General features: G+C 46.2%; 2 protein-coding genes across 10 annotated transcripts in view; one reads left to right on the top strand and one right to left on the bottom strand.

The window, feature by feature from the left end:
- The window catches only part of CCNY (cyclin Y), a 405,388-nt gene that overhangs the window by 156,624 nt on the left and 227,478 nt on the right, over positions 1–21,286 (bottom strand). The gene's annotated exons all lie outside the window — the stretch shown is intronic.
- On the top strand, positions 1,796–19,449 carry LOC134927533 (uncharacterized). Of its 9 annotated transcripts, none has more exons than XM_063922139.1 (5): positions 1,796–1,997; positions 6,791–7,064; positions 8,924–9,043; positions 17,859–17,948; positions 18,434–19,449. In XM_063922139.1, exon 5 carries the CDS (start codon positions 18,451–18,453, stop codon positions 19,279–19,281), a length of 831 nt encoding a protein of 276 aa, XP_063778209.1. In that variant the 5' UTR covers positions 1,796–1,997; positions 6,791–7,064; positions 8,924–9,043; positions 17,859–17,948; positions 18,434–18,450; the 3' UTR covers positions 19,282–19,449. The 9 variants fall into 9 exon arrangements, with proteins under 9 accessions (XP_063778209.1, XP_063778207.1, XP_063778211.1 ...); XM_063922137.1 differs by lacking the exon at positions 8,924–9,043 and adding an exon at positions 3,599–3,632; XM_063922141.1 differs by lacking the exon at positions 6,791–7,064.

Genomic DNA, 21,286 nt, shown 5'->3' with positions numbered 1-21,286 from the left:
TTTCTAGAAGCTCAGGAGAGTGTGCATCCAGCTCGGCCGGGCACAGAAATCGGCCGGGCACAGAAATCTAACTGAGGTCTGGAGGAGGGTCATAGTGGGAGGAGCCAGAGCACACCAGATAGTACCTAATCTTTCTTTTAGAGTGCCCAGTCTCCTGCGGAGCCCGTCTATTCCCCCCATGGTCCTTACGGAGTTCCCAGCATCCACTAGGACGTCAGAGAAACTGGGTTGTAAGGTAGTCTTTTCAGATGAGGCCACGCCCATTTTACAGAGACCACACCCATCTATGGGGGGGACGGGACATTTTTTGGTTATGTTAAGTGGTGGAGGGGGGCATTTTTAAATCACGCACTGGGAGCCAAATTGGCTAGAAACAGCCCTGTTTATAATCAAGGAATATATAAACTGATATATACACTGGTGCACATTATAGGACCAATATTATACAGGCACTTGAAGACTGTTGTAACTAATACACATTTGTGAGACTACAGCAGGGCCACCTTGTAGGTGGTTAATTATACTGTGAGGACAAATCCAAGTTGATACCTCACATAATAAGTACGGTGTTATTTATGAGAAACTAACCAAGTAGAGGACAAGTAAGCACACACAGGTTTTTTGTATAGTGTTTTTATACACACTTTCTTACTGTACTTTTACATGCATATCTCTATAATTTTAGTATTTCACTGACAGGATGTGATATGTCATTTTTAATATTATGAAATACAAGGTATGTTTTAAAACATATAAGTGCACCTATTACAGACACCGTTTGTTCTATTGTGTTGTACACATGGGAGACATAGGGGTTTATTCAATTAATGCCGTTATTTCCGATAGTCGGAAATACCGCCACTTTTCGACAGGAATAGGTTGAATTTGCATTAAACCTATTCAATGCAAGTGCCGTTTTTCTGACCGTCTGAAAAACCGGCACTTGTCGAAAACCACGTGGATCGGCGGATTAGCCGCAGATCCACAGGTTTTGTCCAATTCGCGACCAATTCCGACATTTCCGGATTTTTGCCCGTTTTCGACAATGCTGATCCGACTTTAAAAAAAAAGTTGGATCAGCATTGTCGATAACAGGCAAAACCTGTCGGAACTGCCCGAGAATTGAATAATGCACTGTCAGAGAGGATCCGACATGCATTGAATACCCCCCTAAACCTGTAATAACCTGCCAAGGGAATGTAGAAATAAGATCTCGTACTGGCTGCCTGGTCCCTGGGTGCAGGATTGCAGCAAAGTCGAGTGGAACACAGGTCAGACAGAAGTGGAACGCACAGTTCCTTCCTGCTTCCTCTGTACAGTGTACACAGAACAGTTTCCACCCAACACTATACTGTTTCTATTAGCCCACCAGCCTGTCATGTAGCTGTAGTCACTCCCCCAACACACAGCCACTTCCTAGCTCCCTGTTATTAGCACCGTGGAGACGCTGGGGAGATGAAAGCAGTCTTACTTAACAAACTGTGAGGCAGATGTATTAACCTGGAGAAGGCATAAGGAAGTGATAAACCAGTGATATGTGCAAGGTGATAAAGGCACCAGCCAATCAGATCCAATATGTAAATTAACCGTTAGGATCTGATTGGCTGGTGCCTTTATCACCGTGCACATATCACTGGTTTATCACTTCCTTATGCCTTCTACAGGTTAATACATCTGCCCCTCTGTTGATTAACTGTCATACAGGCCACAGGGGTGAGTGGGGGGGAAGGGGCAGCTGATGTGAGATGCTGCGTATGGGAGCTCGGCTCAGCACCACTGACAAAAGCTGACAGCCAGCTGAGCCAGGAGGGGAGGAGGGAGCAGGACTTCAGAGACAGTTTGTGTGGAAGGGACGAACGCCCCCTCTTTATCTGTGCCTGCCCCACGCCCGTCATGTGACCAGAATATGAGCAGTCACGTGAGGAGATGATGAGGATGGTGATGTGCCCCCACCATGTCCCCGCTGCTGCCAGGCCGTGCTGCGGAAACGCTCCCGGGTATGTAACACATCATGTATGGGACAGAGTGAGCCAGATGTCATGGGCGGGGGCAGGCACCGGGTGATCGCTCTGCTGCTCGTGTGCCTGCAGCAGCTGCTGGTCCATCGCTTCTGTGGCTGCCAGTGTCAGGGATGTTACATCCTGTATATACATACATGGGATGTTATACAGAGCAAGCTGTGACCCTCAGGACAGGATCACTGGCATTTGGGCCCATGCTATTATTACCCTGACACTGTCACTTTATGCTGCTAATTAGTAATCTTCTCCAGCTTCCTATGTGCTGCTGTTTGCATGCACCTTATCATGTGGCTATGCACAGGCTGCACTTTCTATGGAGAGGAGTCATTAATACAATTACTTTGCATCGATGTGCTGACTTTTGAGCCTTTTTTATATAGAACTAAACTGCCCCAGACACTACTACTATCCACGTGGACATCTATTGGGAATAGTAACCTATGGCAAGTGGACCAAACCCGCGAGCGTACACATTTTAATGATCCGAAGCAGGTTAGTTTAGTTATGCTAACTCGGGAGTCCAATGCGCTGAACTTGAACCTATATACAGTATTACACACATATTACAGACATACTGAGAGGTGTTACATACATACATACTGAGTCAGAAGTGTTTAATATATACATGCATTGAGTCAAGGATGTTGCATATGCACTGTGTAAGGGATGTTGCGTGAATACATACTCTAATGGTATGTACACACGGTGAGATATTTTCTTTCGATTTTGACTATATAGTGAAAATCGCAAGAACAGTTAGTGCATATCGCAAGGTGTTATGCCACTTGCGATCCCGATTCGATCCCGATGCGCGGTCCCACCAGGTCGGTATCGCAAGAAAAGATAGACTGTGCAGGCAAGTCAATCCTTGCTAGATCGGTGTACTATCTAGTTCATCTCACATAAGCCAAAATCTCACATAAGCCAAAATCGTAAGCACACATAGTCCATATCTCAAGAAAAGTTAGTCAGAATCGGTGGTGCTGGGCTCCGCGGAGTTCAAGGGAAATCGCAAAGTGAAAATCGGGCATAGCAAGGATCTCACTGTGTGTACACACCTAAACATACAGAATCGGGTGTTCCATTTATTCGTACATACGGAGGACCTTATTCAGTATGTATGCTGGGGTCCACCCAGCACAGGGCAAGGCATCATTGTAAGTGCCGCCGAGTGCTGCGTTAAAAATCTAATTGCATCGCAATTAGATTGCGATCGCAGCAACTAGGGCCAACAACTGCCCGCGCAGCCTGGATGCAAAGGCAGGCAAAATGCGGCCAGGTTTCCCTTCGCAGAGGCCGCATGTGATGTCATGTGGTCGCCCCAAAAACATCCCGGATCTGTCCGGATTTTTAGCACCAATCCCCGGCAATGCCACCATGCAAACTTGGCACAGGTTACTATTCTCAATCGTAGTCCACTTGGATGGTAAAGTCTGAAAAAAAATTTTGGGGGGAAAACAAAACTTGTGTCGACCTTTTGACCCCTTTGACATTTTGAACTGTACCTTTTACATCTCTACCTTTTGACCACGCAGACCATTAGTGGTCGACGTATTGACTGTAGATTTTTTTTTTAGTGTTGTTCTATAAACCGGATACCCACAGAGGCAGGTGATGTACCAGGATCCGGTCGGGATCCCAGCAGTCGAAATACCAACGTTGGAATCCCAACACAGCTTGGAATGCCGGCATCCTGACTGGGATCACAATCCCTGCAAAGGCATCCTGACACCCGGGATCCTGAACGAAACACTTCCAGGCCACCGGCTAGGTTTAGGCTGTGGGGAGGGGGGTGGATGTAGGTTTTGGCACCCCCGTGAAGGGTTAGGTTTAAGCACCCCCGGGAAAGGGTTAGAGTTAGGCTGTGGGGGGGGCAGGGGTTAGGGTTAGGCACCACTGGGGAGGATTAGAGTTAGGCAGCGGGATTCTCAATGACGAGATCCAGCGGTCGGTATTCTGACCGCCGGCATCCTGTTCGCCGGCATTTCAATCCCAACCTGACAGGATTGTACACAGATCATTCTCACCCTTACAATTTATACCCCTGTATCATATAGATTTATTAGTGAATAGTAACTTCTTCAGCACAAGATACCCCAGATCATTTTTAAGAGGCTATAGAGAAAACATGGGGGTCATTCCGAGTTGATCGCTCCCTAGCTGTTTTTAGCAGCCATGCAAACGCTAAGCCAACTCCCACTGGGAGTGTATGTTAGCTTAGCAGAAGTGCGAACGAAAAGATCGCACAGCGGCTACTTAATAATTTTGTGCAGTTTCAGAGTAGCTTCAGACCTACTCAGCGCTTGCGATGACTTCAGACTGTTCAGTTCCTGTTTTGACGTCACGAACACGCCCTGCGTTCGCCCAGCCACACCTGCGTTTTTTTCTGGCTCGCCTGCGTTTATTCGAACACTCCCAGAAAAGCCCACTTCATGTCAATCACTCTGCGGCCAGCAGTGCGACTGAAAAGCTTAGCTAGACATTGTGATAAACTACATCGTTCGTTGTGAAAGTACGTTGAGCGTGCGCATTGCTCCGCATGCGCAGAAGTGCCGTTTTTTTTTTGCTTCATCGCTGCGCATCGACCATTTTCAGCTAGCAGTCAACTCGGAATGACCCCCATGGTCTGGTCTGAAAAACACATCCTGAGATTTCACACACATTGCTGGAGGCAGATGTATTATACAGATGAGTCCACATTTATCTTGACCTTTAATAGGATTAACTGAGAATGGCCAGTCTGACTTAATCCCCTGCTGTAAGGATTTAGGTGGTCATTCCGAGTTGTTCGCTCGGTAATTTTTTTCGCATCGCAGCGAATTTCCGCTTAGTGCGCATGCGCAATGTCCGCAGTGCGACTGCGCCAAGTAAATTTGCTATGCAGTTAGGAATTTTACTCACGACTTTTTCATCGTTCTGGTGATCGTAGTGTGATTGACAGGAAGTGGGTGTTACTGGGCGGAAACAGGCCGTTTTATGGGAGTGTGTGAAAAAACGCAGCCGTTTCTGGGAAAAACGCGGGAGTGGCTGGAGAAACGGAGGAGTGTCTGGGCGAACGCTGGGTGTGTTTGTGACGTCAAACCAGGAACGACAAGCACTGAACTGATCGCAGATGCCGAGTAAGTCTGGAGCTACTCAGAAACTGCTAAGAGAGGTGTATTCGCAATATTGCGAATACGTCGTTCGCAATTTTAAGAAGCTAAGATTCACTCCCAGTAGGCGGCGGCTTAGCGTGAGTAAATCTGCTAAAAGCAGCTTGCGAGCGAACAACTCGGAATGAGGGCCTTAATCCCCTGCTGTATTGTTCGCTGTATTGTATTGCAGCTGAGAACAATAGATGAAGGGTTTATGCTAATAAATCATGTTGTGACTAGACACAGTAAACTAGTCAAGATAACGGTGGACCCATCTATACATTCAGCCTTTGTACAATGGTCATACTCGCTATCCTAATTTATAAAGATAAAGAACATGAAAATATTCAGGTAAAGTTGTTGCACAGTATACCAAACGTCATTGTCCTCAGATACCCCTAATCCAACAGTCACTTTTTTTCCTATTTTTTCCACCTCCCCTTACAAAGGATCAGCAAAGAAGAAATAAATAAAAACAAGTAACAGATTAGTGTACGCTATGTCTTTATGGAGTACATAAGACAGGTTTAAAAGCTACTTAACCACTTAACTGGCATGGTCAGATCACATGCAACCATGCCGCCCCACTGTGTCCCCCAGTTTTTGACGAAGAGATCCGTTCTGCAGATTTGCATAATATAATATAAAAAAAAAAACTTTTTAAACTATATTAAATAAATAAAAAATAAGAATGTTATGAACGGTTTTGAAGGGAAAAATCATCCGTTAAGTGATGAAAGGTGCAAGTAGTTGTATATTAATTTAGTTATTAACATGTATTTTCAGCGCTGTATAGGCTGCAGTGTTTTACACCGTAATAAAAAAGGAGCAGAGGTGGGTAGGCCCTCATGTTATGTGTATATATACACAGCTTGCATATTGGTCCAGGAATATTGTAATGTGGAAAAATGTTTGCTGGACAATATGATCCAGGCACACCAGTGTTGCTCTTGGGTCCACGTAAGTTGTTTGAATACAGCAAGGGAATAAATGTAGGTTTCCAGAAAGGAGCTTCTTATGGAATAAATAGAGAAGAGCAAAGCTCCTAGGACTGACCTTCTGGAAGTCTTAACGCTAGGCTGTTTTAGCAGGACGCCGTGCCCTGCCCGGTTTTTAAAGGGCAAAATGTGCCATACCCCTTTTGCAGCGCTTTGCCAAAACAGCCTGCCGCCGCATTAATAGATGCTGTGCACACACCATCTATTCACATTAAATGGACAGCATGGGGAAAGTGCCCCCATCAGTGACACCACAACTGAGGCATGCCCCCATTCGTGACATCCAAGGGGGCTGGATCATCTCCAACAGTGATGCTGTCAGGGCTGCTCCCCCTTTTCGGGTTCACACGTACATGCCCGGCACCCTTGCGTCCTCCACGCGCGGAATCCTGGGTGAACACTATTCCGGTATTCTGACTGTGACAGCAGACAGGCCATAGTTGTATAGAAACAAACCTTTAAAGAGTAGTTTGATAGATGGGATAAGAACTAGGATGGGACAGGGTCCAGAAGATCTAGGGAATGCAGCATTTGCATAGGAAGTAAATTGGTCAAGATCAAATGCATTAGAAATTATAAATTTAATGACCTTCCTATTCAGCAGTGATTAAATCATTGTCCACCTTTATCAGTGCAGTCTCTGAAGACGTGGGAACAAAAGACAGACAGAAGAAGGTCCAACAGATTGTGTGGAAAAGAAGCAGATGAGACAGGTGTACACAAGCTTCTTGGGAAGCTTGGTGGTGCATGAGACCTGAGAGATTGGAAAGCAGCAATATGTTTTAAGGAAAAAAACAATAAATGACCTCTTCATCTGTGGAATCAAAGAGATGACTGTAGCTCCGGGAAGAGGGAATCATTTTATATGGACATTTCCGAAGATTGTCCTTGAAGTAGAACACAAAATCTTGGTCAGTGAAATTGGTAGGAGGCATTGATGTGCGAGGGTTGAGAAGATAAAAAAGTGTAGTTTGGGTTGGAAACCCAAGATGAAAGATTGTGTTTAGCAGTGTCCAGAGCATGTTATTATCCAGATTATAGGACTCATTCTGAATTGAATGCATCCTTTTCACGGACAAGTGTTAGCACGCAGCACATGCATATCTCTCTGCACAAATGGGCGTTTCATGGCAGGAACTGGGCGGTGACAATACAATGGCACTGAGAAGCTCCATCTTGTGGGCATGTAACAGTGTTATTCTGAGTCATGCGTATGGAGAAGGGAAGACTGTTTCATACAGATCACTGAAGCCTAGCATGGGACTGCTACAAGTGCCAATACTAATCATGAAAGTTGCAGCACAGATCCTTGCAGTAACCCTATGGAAACCCACATTAACATAAGAGTAAATCTGGCTTCCACTGCATCATGCAAACACAGGCACTTTGTAGTGTCCACAGCATGTTACTAGGAGGGGTAGATAGCAGTGGAGGAAGCTATGAAAAGTGCAAGGCAACCAATGACCAGAGATTTTGAAGGCAGCGCTTCCCGCTTCTCCTGTGTATGTCGCAGATGAGATCATATAAAGGGCTGAGAAGGATGGATGGCACCAACTAATGACAGGCTGACATGAGGGATTAGACGTAGGTCTGATAAATCAGTACAGAATAATGTAAAAAATGGGGATGCTTTTCTATACAGCTCTTTGCAGGTGCCCAAGCATTAGTGGATGAAGGCTACCGCTCACAGAAACACAACATAGGCAACAAGGTCTGACCAAAATAACTTTTACAACATTAGAAGATAGGGATTCCTATACCTGTAAATACTGGACAAAAATATGTCTATTCTGCATTTGTATACATTTTGTAATTGTAATCTAAAGAGCTGGCAAAGAAAGGGTGGCTATTCGGTGATGCCAGTTTGTCATAGATTTATTTTATTTACACAACTATCAAAACCCAGGCAAATAATACACTATATACTGGCAAGTCAAGTGCTGGTGATGCTGTCAAGTCTGTTTACATTTTCAGAATGGTACGTTTTACATAGATAAAACAAATGATATGCTAGCCCAGTGGTTCTCAAATTGTGTGCCGTGGCGCCCTGGCCTGCCTCAGGACCCTTGCAGGGCTGCCTCAGGTTAATAATTAATAATAATAATAATTTTATTTATATAGTGCTCTTTCTCCAACAGGACTCAAGGCGCTTTAGGTTGGTGATAGAAAACCAATTCAAATTATTTATGGTCAATGTAATAGGCAAAACTAGCGCTCGTGTCTGCCAGTCATAAAATCTGTGGGCAAACAGAAGTAAATCTTGTTCCTCACCACATAATTAAACCAAAGTATGACATATGAACACAATTTATTTATTTTTTATTTCCCAATAAGAAACTTTGGCCAAGGGATGCAATGAAAAAAAATTCTGATAGTCTAGGGTGTCGCAATTCAAAAAAGTTTGGAAACCCCTGTGCTAGCTCCCTGCTGCTTATCATTGATATAGTATAATTCAAGGGATTGTCCACCTTAACCACAAACCCAATTAAATAGTTGTAATTGAAAATCAAGGTTGAAGGAAACATTTACAATTAAAATATAGTTCATATATAATCCATCGCATATATACAGAATGCTTTGACTTTTCTGGTCCCCCAGATTTTTGTGGTACACTACCCTGTCAGCGTAAGTGATTGATAATCACTGATTTACAATTGTAAAAATATTGTTACCCACTTATATTTAAAGGCAGCAGGTCCCTAATTCATGTGCAGTACAAGCATGACTGTGCCACAAGACCTAATTATGGACCATCCCCATGTCATTACAGGGGGCAGCCTGTATTTATTATTCACATTTTCATCGGGTTGCCAGGACTGCATCTGCCTGGCAAGCTCAGCAGCCTACACCTGGCTGGGCACCAAGTAATCAGTGGAAAGCAGCCAGTTATGTAAGTATATTAGGATGTCCGCATCACACAATTACTAAAATTGGGTGGACAAACTCTTTAATCAATATGGTTGTAATAGGATACATCTCCTACCTCCCAAAGAGCTGACTATATAAATATATGTATTATTTCTGGGAAGGGGGTAGATCAGTATATAAAGTAAGTGTGTATTACCTATTCTTGTCCAGTGTGTGTATAAAAGCTGTGCATGGTTTAGTAAAGAAAGTTTATCTTGCAGATCAAAATCCTCCCATCTCTCTAATACAGGTTGAGTCTCCCTTATCCAAAATGCTTGGGACCAGAGGTATTTTGGATATGGGATTTTTCCGTATTTTGGAATAATTGCATACCATAATGAGAAATCATGGTGATGGGACCTAAATCTAAGCACAGAATGTATCTATGTTACATATACACCTCATACAAACAGCCTGAAGGTCATTTTAGCCAATATTTTTTATAACTTTGTGCATTAAACAAAGTGTGTCTACATTCACACAATTCATTTATGTTTCATATACACCTTATACACACAGCCTGAAGGTCATTTAATACAATATTTTTAATAACTTTGTGTATTAAACAAAGTTTGTGTACATTGAGCCATCAAAAAACAAAGGTTTCACTATGTCACTCTCACTCAAAAAAGTCCGTATTTCGGAATATTCCGTATTTCAGAATATTTGGATATGGGATACTCAACCTGTAATAATAATAATTAGCAGAATGCCTCTTTTTCTGGTCTGTGTGTATTTGACTTCCAAAGGCTCTGTATACTGTGTATGTGTATATGTGTGTGTATATATATATATATATATATATATATATATATAAAATCTCCGGCACTCCAGTGATAATTAACCTGCTAAGGTGCCTTCCCTGTGGGACAAACCCACATAGACATGCAGACAGGATCAAGGCGGCACTCAAAGACTTGTACAGGTAGTGAAAAGGCATCCGAGCAGGGATGCTGTTTTTACTAAGTGTTACGTTTCGGAGGAAGGGGATATGCCCCCTTAACCCCTGTACGCCTTGCTGGGGTTAAATATTTGTATTATATAGAGTATTACCTGCCTTCCTAGGTTTGTTAGTGGTTAAATATTGCACAACGAAAAGGCGTCCGATGGTGAAGGGGGTGTAGGCCCTTGCGACGGCGTGAACAGTGCCTGCAGGGCACGATGTACAGAATGTAGCGGGTGCGGGGGGGACCGCGGATGAGGCAGGGAGTATGTAGATGCTGCGGGTGGAGGGGTGGATGCAGGTGTGTGTGTGTGTGGGGGGGGGGGGGGGTGCGGGACCTATAACTATGTGATTGTATGTGTAACAATATATAGGACACGGATAAGGATGTATGTGGTATAGACATACCCGCATGAAGAGGTATATGGTGTCATTAGACACAGAGGGGAGTGCTGGTACAATGAGGAACAGGGGCAGCTGTGTCCTCTCTCTACACCGTACCATCCTTCAGGTGTAGCAACGCGGACATGTTGTGCACGCGAGCCCTCCACGCGGCCTCAGGTGCACCAGTCCCCTCTGCATGCGCTATGTGCGCACCGCCCTCAAGTGCGGTAGGAGGAGGGGGCGGAGCCTGGAACTGCTCCCAAGGCCAATGGCCTTGGGCAGCGCGGTCATGTGCTCGGTGCTGGGCTTGCGCCCTGCGCTTGCTGTGCGAGGGATAGGGAGGAGGCGGCAGAGCGGAGCATCACCGATATACCAGTAACTACGGGGGGCACCGCAGGGGGTTATGGCTCCTGTACTCCTGGTGATGGTTTGTCAGGGAGGTATCCAGGAGCCGGTGGTATGGACCCTGTATGGGACACAGTGGGGTAGGAAAGGGATACAGAGACGTGGGGCAGTAGAGAGGGGACACAGAGATGCAGGGCGGTAGGGAGGGCACACAGAGACGCAGGGCAGTAGGGAGGGCACACAGACGAAGGGCGGTAGGGAGGGGACACAGATGCAGGGCGGTAGGGAGGGGATACAGAGACGTGGGGCGGTAGGGAGGGGACACAGAGATGCGGGGCGGTAGGGAGGGCACACAGACGCGGGGCGGTAGGGAGGGCACACAGAGATGCAGGGCAGTAGAGAGGGGACACAGATGCGGGGCGGTAGGGGTGATACAGAGACGCGGGGCGGAAGGGAGGGAATAGAGAGACACGGTCGGGAGGGGATAGAGAGAAGCGGGGCGGTAGGGTGGGGATACAGGTAGGAAGGGGATAGAGAGACGCGGGGCGGCAGAGAGGGGATAGAGAGACGTGGGCGGCAGGGAGGGGATAGAGAGACGTGGAGTGGCTGGGAGGGTATACAGAGATGCGGGGCGGCAGGGAGGGGATAGAAAGACGCGGGGCGGTAGGGAGGGGATACAGAGATGTGGGGCGGTAAGTAGGGGATACAGAGATGTAGGGAGGAGATACAGAGATGCGGGGCAATAGGGAGGTGATAGAGAGATGCGGGGCGGCAGGGAGGGGATAGAAAGACGCGGGGTGGCAGGGAGGGGATAGAGAGACGCGGGGCGGCAGGGAGGGGATACAGAGATGCGGGGCAGCAGAGAGGGAATAGAGAGACGCGGGCGGTAGGGAGGGGATAGAGAGACGCGGGCGGTAGGGAGGGGATAGAGAGACGCGGGCGGTAGTGAGGGGATAGAGAGATGCGGGGCGGTAGGGAGGGGATAGAGAGACGCGGGGCGGCAGGAAGGGGATAGAGAGGCGGGGCGGCAGGGAGGGGATAGAGAGACGCGGGCGGTAGGGAGGGGATACAGAGACGCAGGGCGGCAGGGAGGGGATACAGAGATGCAGGGCGGTAGGGAGGGGATACAGAGACGCGGGCGGTAGGGAGGCGATACGGAGACACGGGGCGGTAGGGAGGGGATACAGAGACACGGGGCGGTAGGGAGGGGATACAGAGACGCGGGGCGGCAGGGAGGGGATAGAGAGACGCGGGGCGGCAGGGAGGGGATAGAAAGACGCGGGGTGGCAGGGAGGGGATACAGAGACGCGGGGCGGTAGGGAGGGGATACAGAGATGCGGGGCGGCAGGGAGGGGATAGAGAGACGCGGGCGGTAGGGAGGGGATAGAGAGACGCGGGCGGTAGGGAGGGGATAGAGACGCGGGCGGTAGGTAGGGGATACAGAGACGCGGGCGGCAGGGAGGTGATAGCGAGACGCGGGCGGCAGGGAGGTGATAGCGAGACGCGGGGAGGCAGGGAGGGGATAGAGAGACGCGGGCGGTAGTGAGGGGATAGAGAGATGCGGGGCGGTAGGGAGGGGATAGAGAGACGCGGGGCGGCAGGAAGGGGATAGAGAGGCGGGGCAGCAGGGAGGGGATAGAGAGACGCGGGCGGTAGGGAGGGGATACAGAGACGCAGGGCGGCAGGGAGGGGATACAGAGATGCAGGGCGGTAGGGAGGGGATACAGAGACGCGGGCGGTAGGGAGGCGATACGGAGACACGGGGCGGTAGGGAGGGGATACAGAGACACGGGGCGGTAGGGAGGGGATACAGAGACGCGGGGCGGCAGGGAGGGGATAGAGAGACGCGGGGCGGCAGGGAGGGGATAGAAAGACGCGGGGTGGCAGGGAGGGGATACAGAGACGCGGGGCGGTAGGGAGGGGATACAGAGATGCGGGGCGGCAGGGAGGGGATAGAGAGACGCGGGCGGTAGGGAGGGGATAGAGAGACGCGGGCGGTAGGGAGGGGATAGAGACGCGGGCGGTAGGTAGGGGATACAGAGACGCGGGCGGCAGGGAGGTGATAGCGAGACGCGGGCGGCAGGGAGGTGATAGCGAGACGCGGGGAGGCAGGGAGGTGATAGAGAGACGCGGGCGGCAGGGAGGGGATAGAGAGACGCGGGGAGGCAGGGAGGGGATACAGAGACGCGGGGAGGCAGGGAGGGTCCCCAGTGAGGAAGCTGATGAAGAGAGGGGGGAAAGTAGTGGAGGGGGTGGACACCAGAAGGGGAGACTTGTGTAAAGTGCCGACCAGACATAGAATCAGTGGTTAGGATGGCCGGAGGCTGTGTGCGGCTGCTGCAGTCTGGTAAACAGTACAGTGTCCAGAGGCGTCACCGGGTGTCGGAGCGCAGTCAGTATTACTATTACACACATCTCTCACCCCCCCCCACCCCCCGCGGCCGAAAAGGGTGTGTGGCCTGCTGTGAAAGGGGCGTGGCCTCGCGGGTATGTTCTCTCTCGCTCCGGGGGTGTTTCCAGCTTGCCTGAAGATGCTGGCAGCCCCCGGAGACTGGAGTGTGTGTGTGCCGGCTCTTCTCTGTGACAGGAGGCGAGTGCTGCAGGAGTTTATATCACTGCAGCACTCGGCTCCTGTCACAGCAGAAGAGCTGACACCTTGGTGCGGGTCCCTCCCTTCTGACGCCACTGACACTATCCCTGGATTCGGCGCCGGCAAGAAGGCTGGGGCAAAGGTTTGGTGTCCTGCCCTTCCCACGGCATCTGCGGCAGTTCCGGTGGGAAGGGCAGGCGCAGCGGCGCGACCAGGCTGAACCCAGTGACAGGCTAAGGCGGGATGGCGGGCGGACAGGCGATAAGTGTAAAAATGTCATAAGAGTGTAGGTGCTGCAGCCCTATATTGTGTGTACTTCATCACCGGGGACCCTCTGACCCCCTGTCGCCGTGCGTGGAGGAAGCGGCGGGTCTGTGTGCGCGGCGCAGGGAGGGCTATGAAAGTCTTCTCCTGCGCCACTCGTCCCTCATAAGTGTGTATGCTGGCAGCTGTTGTTCGGCTGGAGCCGCGGACAGAGGGAGTCGGATTGGCTGATGGCAGAGGGGGGAGATGGACAGGCAGCAGCACTCAGAGCAGAGACTTGCTACACGTGTGGTGGGCGGGCTCTGTGACTGCGGCCAGCCCTGTGACTCCACCCAGCGTTAGAGGGCCAGGCACAGAGTTACAGGGCGATTATATAGGAGATAATATAGTGAGGTGTCACCCGGTCACCATGGACATGGATCTGAAGCTGGCACTGAATGCTGCTGCTGCTATTTAAATATCCCTCCTCATTCCCTATGAACAGCCTGATGCACTATGATGGGTAAGGGGGATGGAAATTATACAGGGACTGCATCCCTCCCTTCCTCCCACCGCCTCCTCCTCTTTTGAAAAACGCAGCATGTGGTGTGGGAGGGACTGTCCTGCATGCAGGAAGAGGCAGAGCACTTGCATGGAGAAATCGCTTCTGTAAGGCAGCTTCCCACAAAGGAGACAGAGAGGTGTCTACATTACAAGGGGATGGAGGGGAATCTAAGAGGTGATCCTACAAGGGAAATGCTCTGCTGGGCGACATTGTACTGCAATAGGATATGGGAAAGGAGGAAAAGCTCTATTTGAGAAAGGGATCTGTGACTAATCTAGGAAGGAAAGTCATTAAATACATTTGTTTATCTTTGTTTGTCTTAATGTTTCAGCTAAACTCAGTTTTTGCTTTTAATAGGGAAAGCGTGTTAGAAATAAATCAAAAGAAAGAAAGGTCTTTGTATTCACATTAAAAAGACAGCAAAACAAAAGTCCAGCGTGAGTACAGGTTTTTACTTGGGTATGAGAGCATAAGTAATTTCCTTAACCCCTATTTTAGGGACTCAGCCACACTTGTGGTTCTGTAGCATTCATAGCTAGCATCAGTCACAGCTAGGGTTACCACCTCATCCCTTTAATTCTGGACACACATTAATTACACAGGTTCTGTGGCTGATTAAAACCAGGTGAAATGAAGTCAGCCAGCCACAGAACCTGTGTAATTAATATGTGTCCAGAATTAAAGGGATGAGGTGGTAACCCTAGTCACAGCCTCCTCACGGAGCTCTGTGTACTGTCCACAATGTTGAGCCTTGTATTTTGGCTAATTTATCATTTCCCTATAATTGTAATATAGAAATACAGTAAATGCATCTCCAAAGTTTCAGAATTAAACACTTTCTTATTGCCTTGCAAAACTAGTGCACTGTAATTTTGATCAATGAACTATATTTAAACTCTATAATAAACCCATAGGCCCAACATAAAGATTATTTTCCAAACTTAATTATAGTACCTTTTATTTGCATAGCCCTAACATACTCTGCAGAGCTATACAACTGGTTACACTATCATCAAGAGCTCAGTGAAAAATTAGCAAGAAATCAGAGTATTCAGAAGATACTCTGTAAGCATGGATGGATTAATTTCAGCACGGTAACTACCTGAAATCTGGGGGTGAGACCCTTGGGATTAATTGTAGTTTACAAATGTACTGTATTCCCAGTGCAGATGTAAATGTGACACCCAGGCACCCGGCCCTGCATTGCAAACTCAACTTGAACCATTTTAAACAGAGATCATTTATATCTACAACAAAAGCACTGTGAGCACAAACCTTTTCATTCTGTACACTGACCTTACCAATACATTGCTAGACAGTGGTAAGGTTTACATGTACTGATCTGCACTCCCCTTCTATCTCAATGAGACTGCTTTTATACAGGACAATAAATGTCTGTACTTGGCATCATATTGATTAGATCAAAGTGCCTAATGCTGGTGCGTGACAGATACATGTGTACGTACTATGGTGGTCATTCCGAGTTGTTCGCTCGTTGCCGATTTTCGCTATGCTGTGATTTGTTGCTAAATGCGCATGGTACGCAGAGCGCATGCGCTAAGTTATTTAACACAAAGCTTAGTAGATTTGCTGGTGTCCGTACGACGCTTTTCAGTCGCACTGCTGTTCGGTAAATGATTGACAGGAAAGGGACGTTTTCTGGGCGGCAACTCAGTGTTTTTACAGCGTTGGCTAAAAAACGCAGGCGTGTCAGGGAAAAACGCGGGAGTGTCTGAAGAAACGGGGGAGTGGCTGGCCAAACGCAGGGCGTGTTTGTGACGTCAAAGCAGGAACTAAACAGACTGAGCTGATCGCAATCTGTGAGTAGGTCTGGAGCTACTCAGAAACTGCAAAGAACTATTTAGTAGCAGTTTTGCTAATCTTTCGTTCGCAATTCTGCTAAGCTAAGATACACTCCCAGAGGGCGGCGGCCTAGTGCGTGCAATGCTGCTAAAAGCAGCTAGCGAGCGAACAACTCGGAATGAGGGCCTATGATGGGGCAATCTAATTCAGTGAGATAGTCGTGATTGACTGTTCCAGAAAGGCATGTCAACATAGCAAGTTTTGCCTCACACCCCATAGAGGTGGTAATGTGCAGCCTACAGTATATTGCAGATGTGTGCACTTCACGCCCATTGATTTGAAGTGACCCCTATTTGTTACTATAGACATGCTTTTTATGGCAAGAAACTTGCATACGGGCAGAGGGGGTCAGATCACTTCTCTCATGACATTAGTACCTAGTAGTGTGGCTAGAATAGAGCAGACGGACTGATAGTTGTCATTGGATTACAGTTTTTCACATAGCCAAAATTTATTTCCAGTAGATTTTATCAGACTTTTTTTTTCTGTGCATGCTTAAAATTACTGAAGAAATTAATAGGGTCAGTAACTACAAAAAAAAAAAGTTATTGGCATGAACCCTACTTTTAACAGCAGTTTTTCAGTAAATCCTAGACCCCCCCCTCCTCTTCCCCAGTATTATCATTATTGTTATTATTATTATTATTATTATTATCCTTTATTTATATGGCGCCACAAGGGTTCCGCGGCGCCCAATTACAGAGTACGTAAACAAATAATCAAACAGGAAAACAGCAATTTACAGTTGATGACAATATAGGACAAGTACAGGGTAAATAAACATAGTTACATCAGCAGATGACACTGGAATAAGTATCAGGTGGCAGAAGACTGCTGGATGTGGTACAGTTGAATATTATTAAAGTAAGACAAAGGATAAGCACATGAGGGAAGAGGGCCCTGCTCGTGAGAGCTTACATTCTAAAGGGGAGGGGTAGACAGACAGGGGTGACACAGATGGGGTACATAGAGAACGTGGAACAGAGGGTTAGGATGAGAGATGGCTGGGTTTGGTGAAGAAGTGGGTCTTGAGAGCCCATTTGAAGTATTGTAGAGAGGTGGAGAGTCTGAGGGGGAGAGGTAGGGAATTCCAGAGAAGTGGTGCATATATTTTGGCTCATCTTGCTGTGTAAATGGGGATAATCCCAATTAGAAGTGGTTTGCACAACACATTAATATGCTTCTAGGCAGATCTCACACTAGAGGACTTGGTGCCATGGCACTAGTAAAAATGTACCATAAAGCAAAAGTGCTCTTTATGCTTTTTCTACATGGTGTGAGCATAAACCACTGGATACTATGGTTACAATACCATAGGTTTTTCTTTATTCCTTAAGCACAAAAAAAAACCCACAAAAAAACATGAAATTCTATATGTGTAATCATGATTGATCTGTGAATGTCCTGACCTTTATATTAAAGTGAAGGTAAGCATCATGAGGGTCAAACCAATATATTCAGCCTCAGTAATGGCACTAGTTCTTATGATAGGCTGAATATTGGTCCAGCCCTTAAAACATCAGCCCCCCCCCCCCCCCCCCCCCCTTCCCCATCTGTCTAAAACAGAGGTTCTCAAACTCGGTCCTCGGGGGGCCCACACAGTGCATGTTTTGCAGGTCTCCTCACAGAATCGCAAGTGAAATAATTAGCTCCACCTGTGGGCCTTTTAAAATGTGTCAGTGAGTAATTAATACACCTGTGCACCTGCTGGGTTACCTGCAAAACATGCACTGTGTGGGCTCCCGAGGACCGAGTTTGAGAACCTTTGGTCTAAAAGATAAACACTCTGAGATTTGTGCTTCCAATTGTCTTTTGTCTTGCTTTGTATATCATACCTATGTGATACATTTTTCTATTTACTGCAGTAAATCTACATAAGGCTTGACGTAATTTGGGCTGGTTTAGCCTTGCCACAGTTCTTAACCCAATACAGTCAAGATCTACTAAATATTTTGGTAAGTATAACTTTAAAATCCATAACCAGTATTACCAGTACAGCAATATGCTTTGTATGATATTATATGATAGAGCTTTGGCACTTGGCTGCACAGTTGTAGACATTTATTCTGGATACAGGCAAGCTAATTTGGATATTACTGTTTAAATAAAGATTAGAAAGTGAAAAATCTGTTAATTGACATCTGCATCTGACCCCGGTTTAAACGGTTATACTATATCCAAATGAAAATAGCCAGTATAGGATAGAAAAGATTGTTAAAATAATTTAGGCTAGCTGAACAGTGCAGACCAAGATTACTGAATAGGTGGCCCATCTTAAATGCTAAGAATATAGAGAAATTATGAGCAGCCTATTATATTTCACCTTTTACATCTAGTTAAGATGGTCTTATGAAAGCAGACATCTCATTGGTTGCTTTGGATTAGATTTGTGAACTGTTGTAAGCTTGTTTTATTAAGATTTAATTATTTTTGCACACAGGAACCCTAATATACAATATGCCAAACTGCATAATCAAGGATTGCAAATATTACTCTGGAAGAAAACTGAATGAATCTGATGATGTGACACTCCATGTTTTCCCCAAAAATTTGGAAACCATTAAGAAATGGTTGCAAAGCATCCAAAAGTCTGGCCAAGACTTCGGCGACATAGATGAATTTGCACAGCGTGTCTACGATGGCAAGAAAAGTGACCTTTTCCGAATATGTTCACAACACTTTGAAGAAAACTGTTATACATTTCAAGTTATCCGAAAAAAATTCATGAAAAAAGAAGCTGTCCCTACAATATTTAAAAAGGAGCAAAAAAAGAAACCAAAGCCTCCACCAGAACCGGAGCCACCGGTTAAGAAGGTACGACGAGACCCATCACCAATAAAAGAGCTGGATCCAGCTGAAATTGAGAGCGGAGTGTATCCGCTATATATGTATCAGTCTGTGATTGGCGAACCCCATTCAGCTATGCTTCACACAACACCACTTTGTGAAAATCATGAGTCCAACATCAACACTAGTGGATTATACGTAGAAGATTCAAGTCCATCTACATCACATTCAAGTGCAACAGTGCCAAAAATTGTCAGCTGTATGTTACCGCAGGAATCTACACCAGACATTGTGCCACAGGTGGCCATGGGAAATATGGTGCCCCCTACTCCAATATTTCATACTTTTCCATCCTTTGCCGATGTTGGTGTCAACACGGAAAATTTTATAAAGAAAGATGCCTCTACTGACACTCTTGAATTTAAGGATATAGCAAATGCCAAACATACAGACTCAACATACATGAGAGAAGACAAATCAGTCCAGGTCCCAGAAACGTAATGTTTGTCATTAGTTACTAGATCTGTGAACATTCCAAGGCTGTACTTTTGTACCAATGCTCCCAACATCTACAGCAGTATTATAACCTGAACCCTACATTAGACCAGAAAACTTGTAGGAATGATTACCATCCCAGTTTTAAAATAAACCTGGATTATTATCAGGAAACTTTACTTATACAAGTGTCAATCATTGCCACTTTTTAAGGAATATGAGAACAGTAATGGATCCTAATTCCTTGGTAATAAAGACTAGGTTGTCACCAAATAGTGACTATAGGCCTGATTCAGAGTGTCACGCAATCCGCACACAATGCCGGTATTCATGTAGTTGAGCGATGCTTTTACCACTGGCATGTGCAGAAATTTCTGAACCCCCCCCAGAGTGTATGCACAAAGGTGCTGTTGCAATCGGGACAGACGGGATTAGAAGTGGGGCACAAAAATGATGGGCATTCCTCTGCAGTAATTGGGAGGTGACTACCAGTGCACGCAAAAATGGTCGATTCAGTGGGCGTGTTGTAAGAGTGTTGCATGTGTGTCAATGCAAGTGGTTGAATTCCCAGATTCACAGCTGCAGGCATAGGAGGCCATAGTCAAACGCAGGAACTGCACCTGCCACAGGGCTGGTGCAAATTTTGATGGTGCGACCTATGGTCAATTGGTGTTAAAGTTTGCATAAACCCTACAAGCGGGCATCTCAGTCGGCCAAAAGTATATACAGGGATGGAGTTTATATCTGCACAGACGGCAAGCGTCAATAGACACTGGTGTGTGCGGCTAACAATCAGGCCCTGAATGTTACATTTTATTGGGAACAAATGAAGCCTTGAAACAAACAATCAGGATATTTACTGATATTTCAAGCTTTCATTTATTTCAAGAATAATGTTAGAGTCCAGATACACTATACATACACTATCTGCAGTGAACCAGAGATGATGGAGCAGTGCATCCAGAGTAAAGTACCGGTACTATAGTCATTGCAATGATGCAACATATAAGCAGCAGACATACAGAAATGAACCATTCATTCCCAGCAGTATTAAATGGCTGATTTCACCGACTCCGATAGATTTTTAGCTGAAGAGACTTTTTGTAAAGTAGTGAATGACCATCACAGTTCTGAGAATCCAATGTTAATTTTCTATGAAATAAATACAGTTAATAGGTACATGACCAAATGTACAGAAGAATAAAATGCTGACAGACAATAGTGACAATGACTTCAAATTGAATGTGGAACATTGTGAAAAAACTGACTCATTCCTTTTTAGAACAGAAAACAACTAGTGGCAGTAAGAATCTAATGGGGAATTCCACAGTAGATCACCAATCACAAAGATTGAAGTACTGACATTGGTCAAAGATATGGGGATAATAATACAGATAAAAAACTACTATCCCACCTCCTTTTGGGAAGTCTAACATAGATGCCTGTAGAACGTTACATTTTGCAGGCTACATCCCACAAATACAGGATGCATTAAAAAAAAATGTAATCTGTGGGATAAAAATCCTCTTCAAAGTAAGCTTTGGGTAAATATCCAATCTACTAGATCTAAATGAATGGACTGGACAGTGTCCATCCTCAAGTATACCTCCAAATTACCACCCTCTCCCCCCCAAGAGGCTTAAAAAGGAATATGCTAATTTCTCTCCCAGTCAGTGTATTGTTTGGATTTGCTTATAGATGGAGGCAGGACAAGAACTGAAGCTTCTACTTCCTCTCTAACTAGCATTCTCCCCTCGGAATTCCATTTTTTTTTTTCTTTGTTTCACTGTAAGACTCTGTTCTCCAGTATGTTTAGTTACTAGTTGTGACTTATTTTTAGATCAGTTCGCTTGCCACTTATCAGTGCTGAACTTGCAGTCCACTCCCATCCATGGCTGTATGTCTGGGGCCTTTGGCTTCTAAGTTCAGCATTTGTGAGAGTCTAGAGGCCTTGTCTGGTTGTTACTTTCATGCCCCAGAAGTTTAGTGGATTCTTTCCCTTCAACTTTGC

The sequence above is a fragment of the Pseudophryne corroboree genome, chromosome 5 (genome assembly GCF_028390025.1).
Source record: "Pseudophryne corroboree isolate aPseCor3 chromosome 5, aPseCor3.hap2, whole genome shotgun sequence".
Classification (NCBI taxonomy): Eukaryota; Metazoa; Chordata; class Amphibia; order Anura; family Myobatrachidae; genus Pseudophryne; species Pseudophryne corroboree.
The sequence above is the reverse complement of the archived record's forward strand: the minus strand, read 5'-3'. Positions and strand labels throughout refer to the sequence as shown.

Coding starts and splice junctions, on each gene's coding strand:
- LOC134927533 (XM_063922141.1), top strand. CDS start 18,451: ATGCCAAACTGCATAATCAAGGATTGCAAATATTACTCTGGAAGAAAA.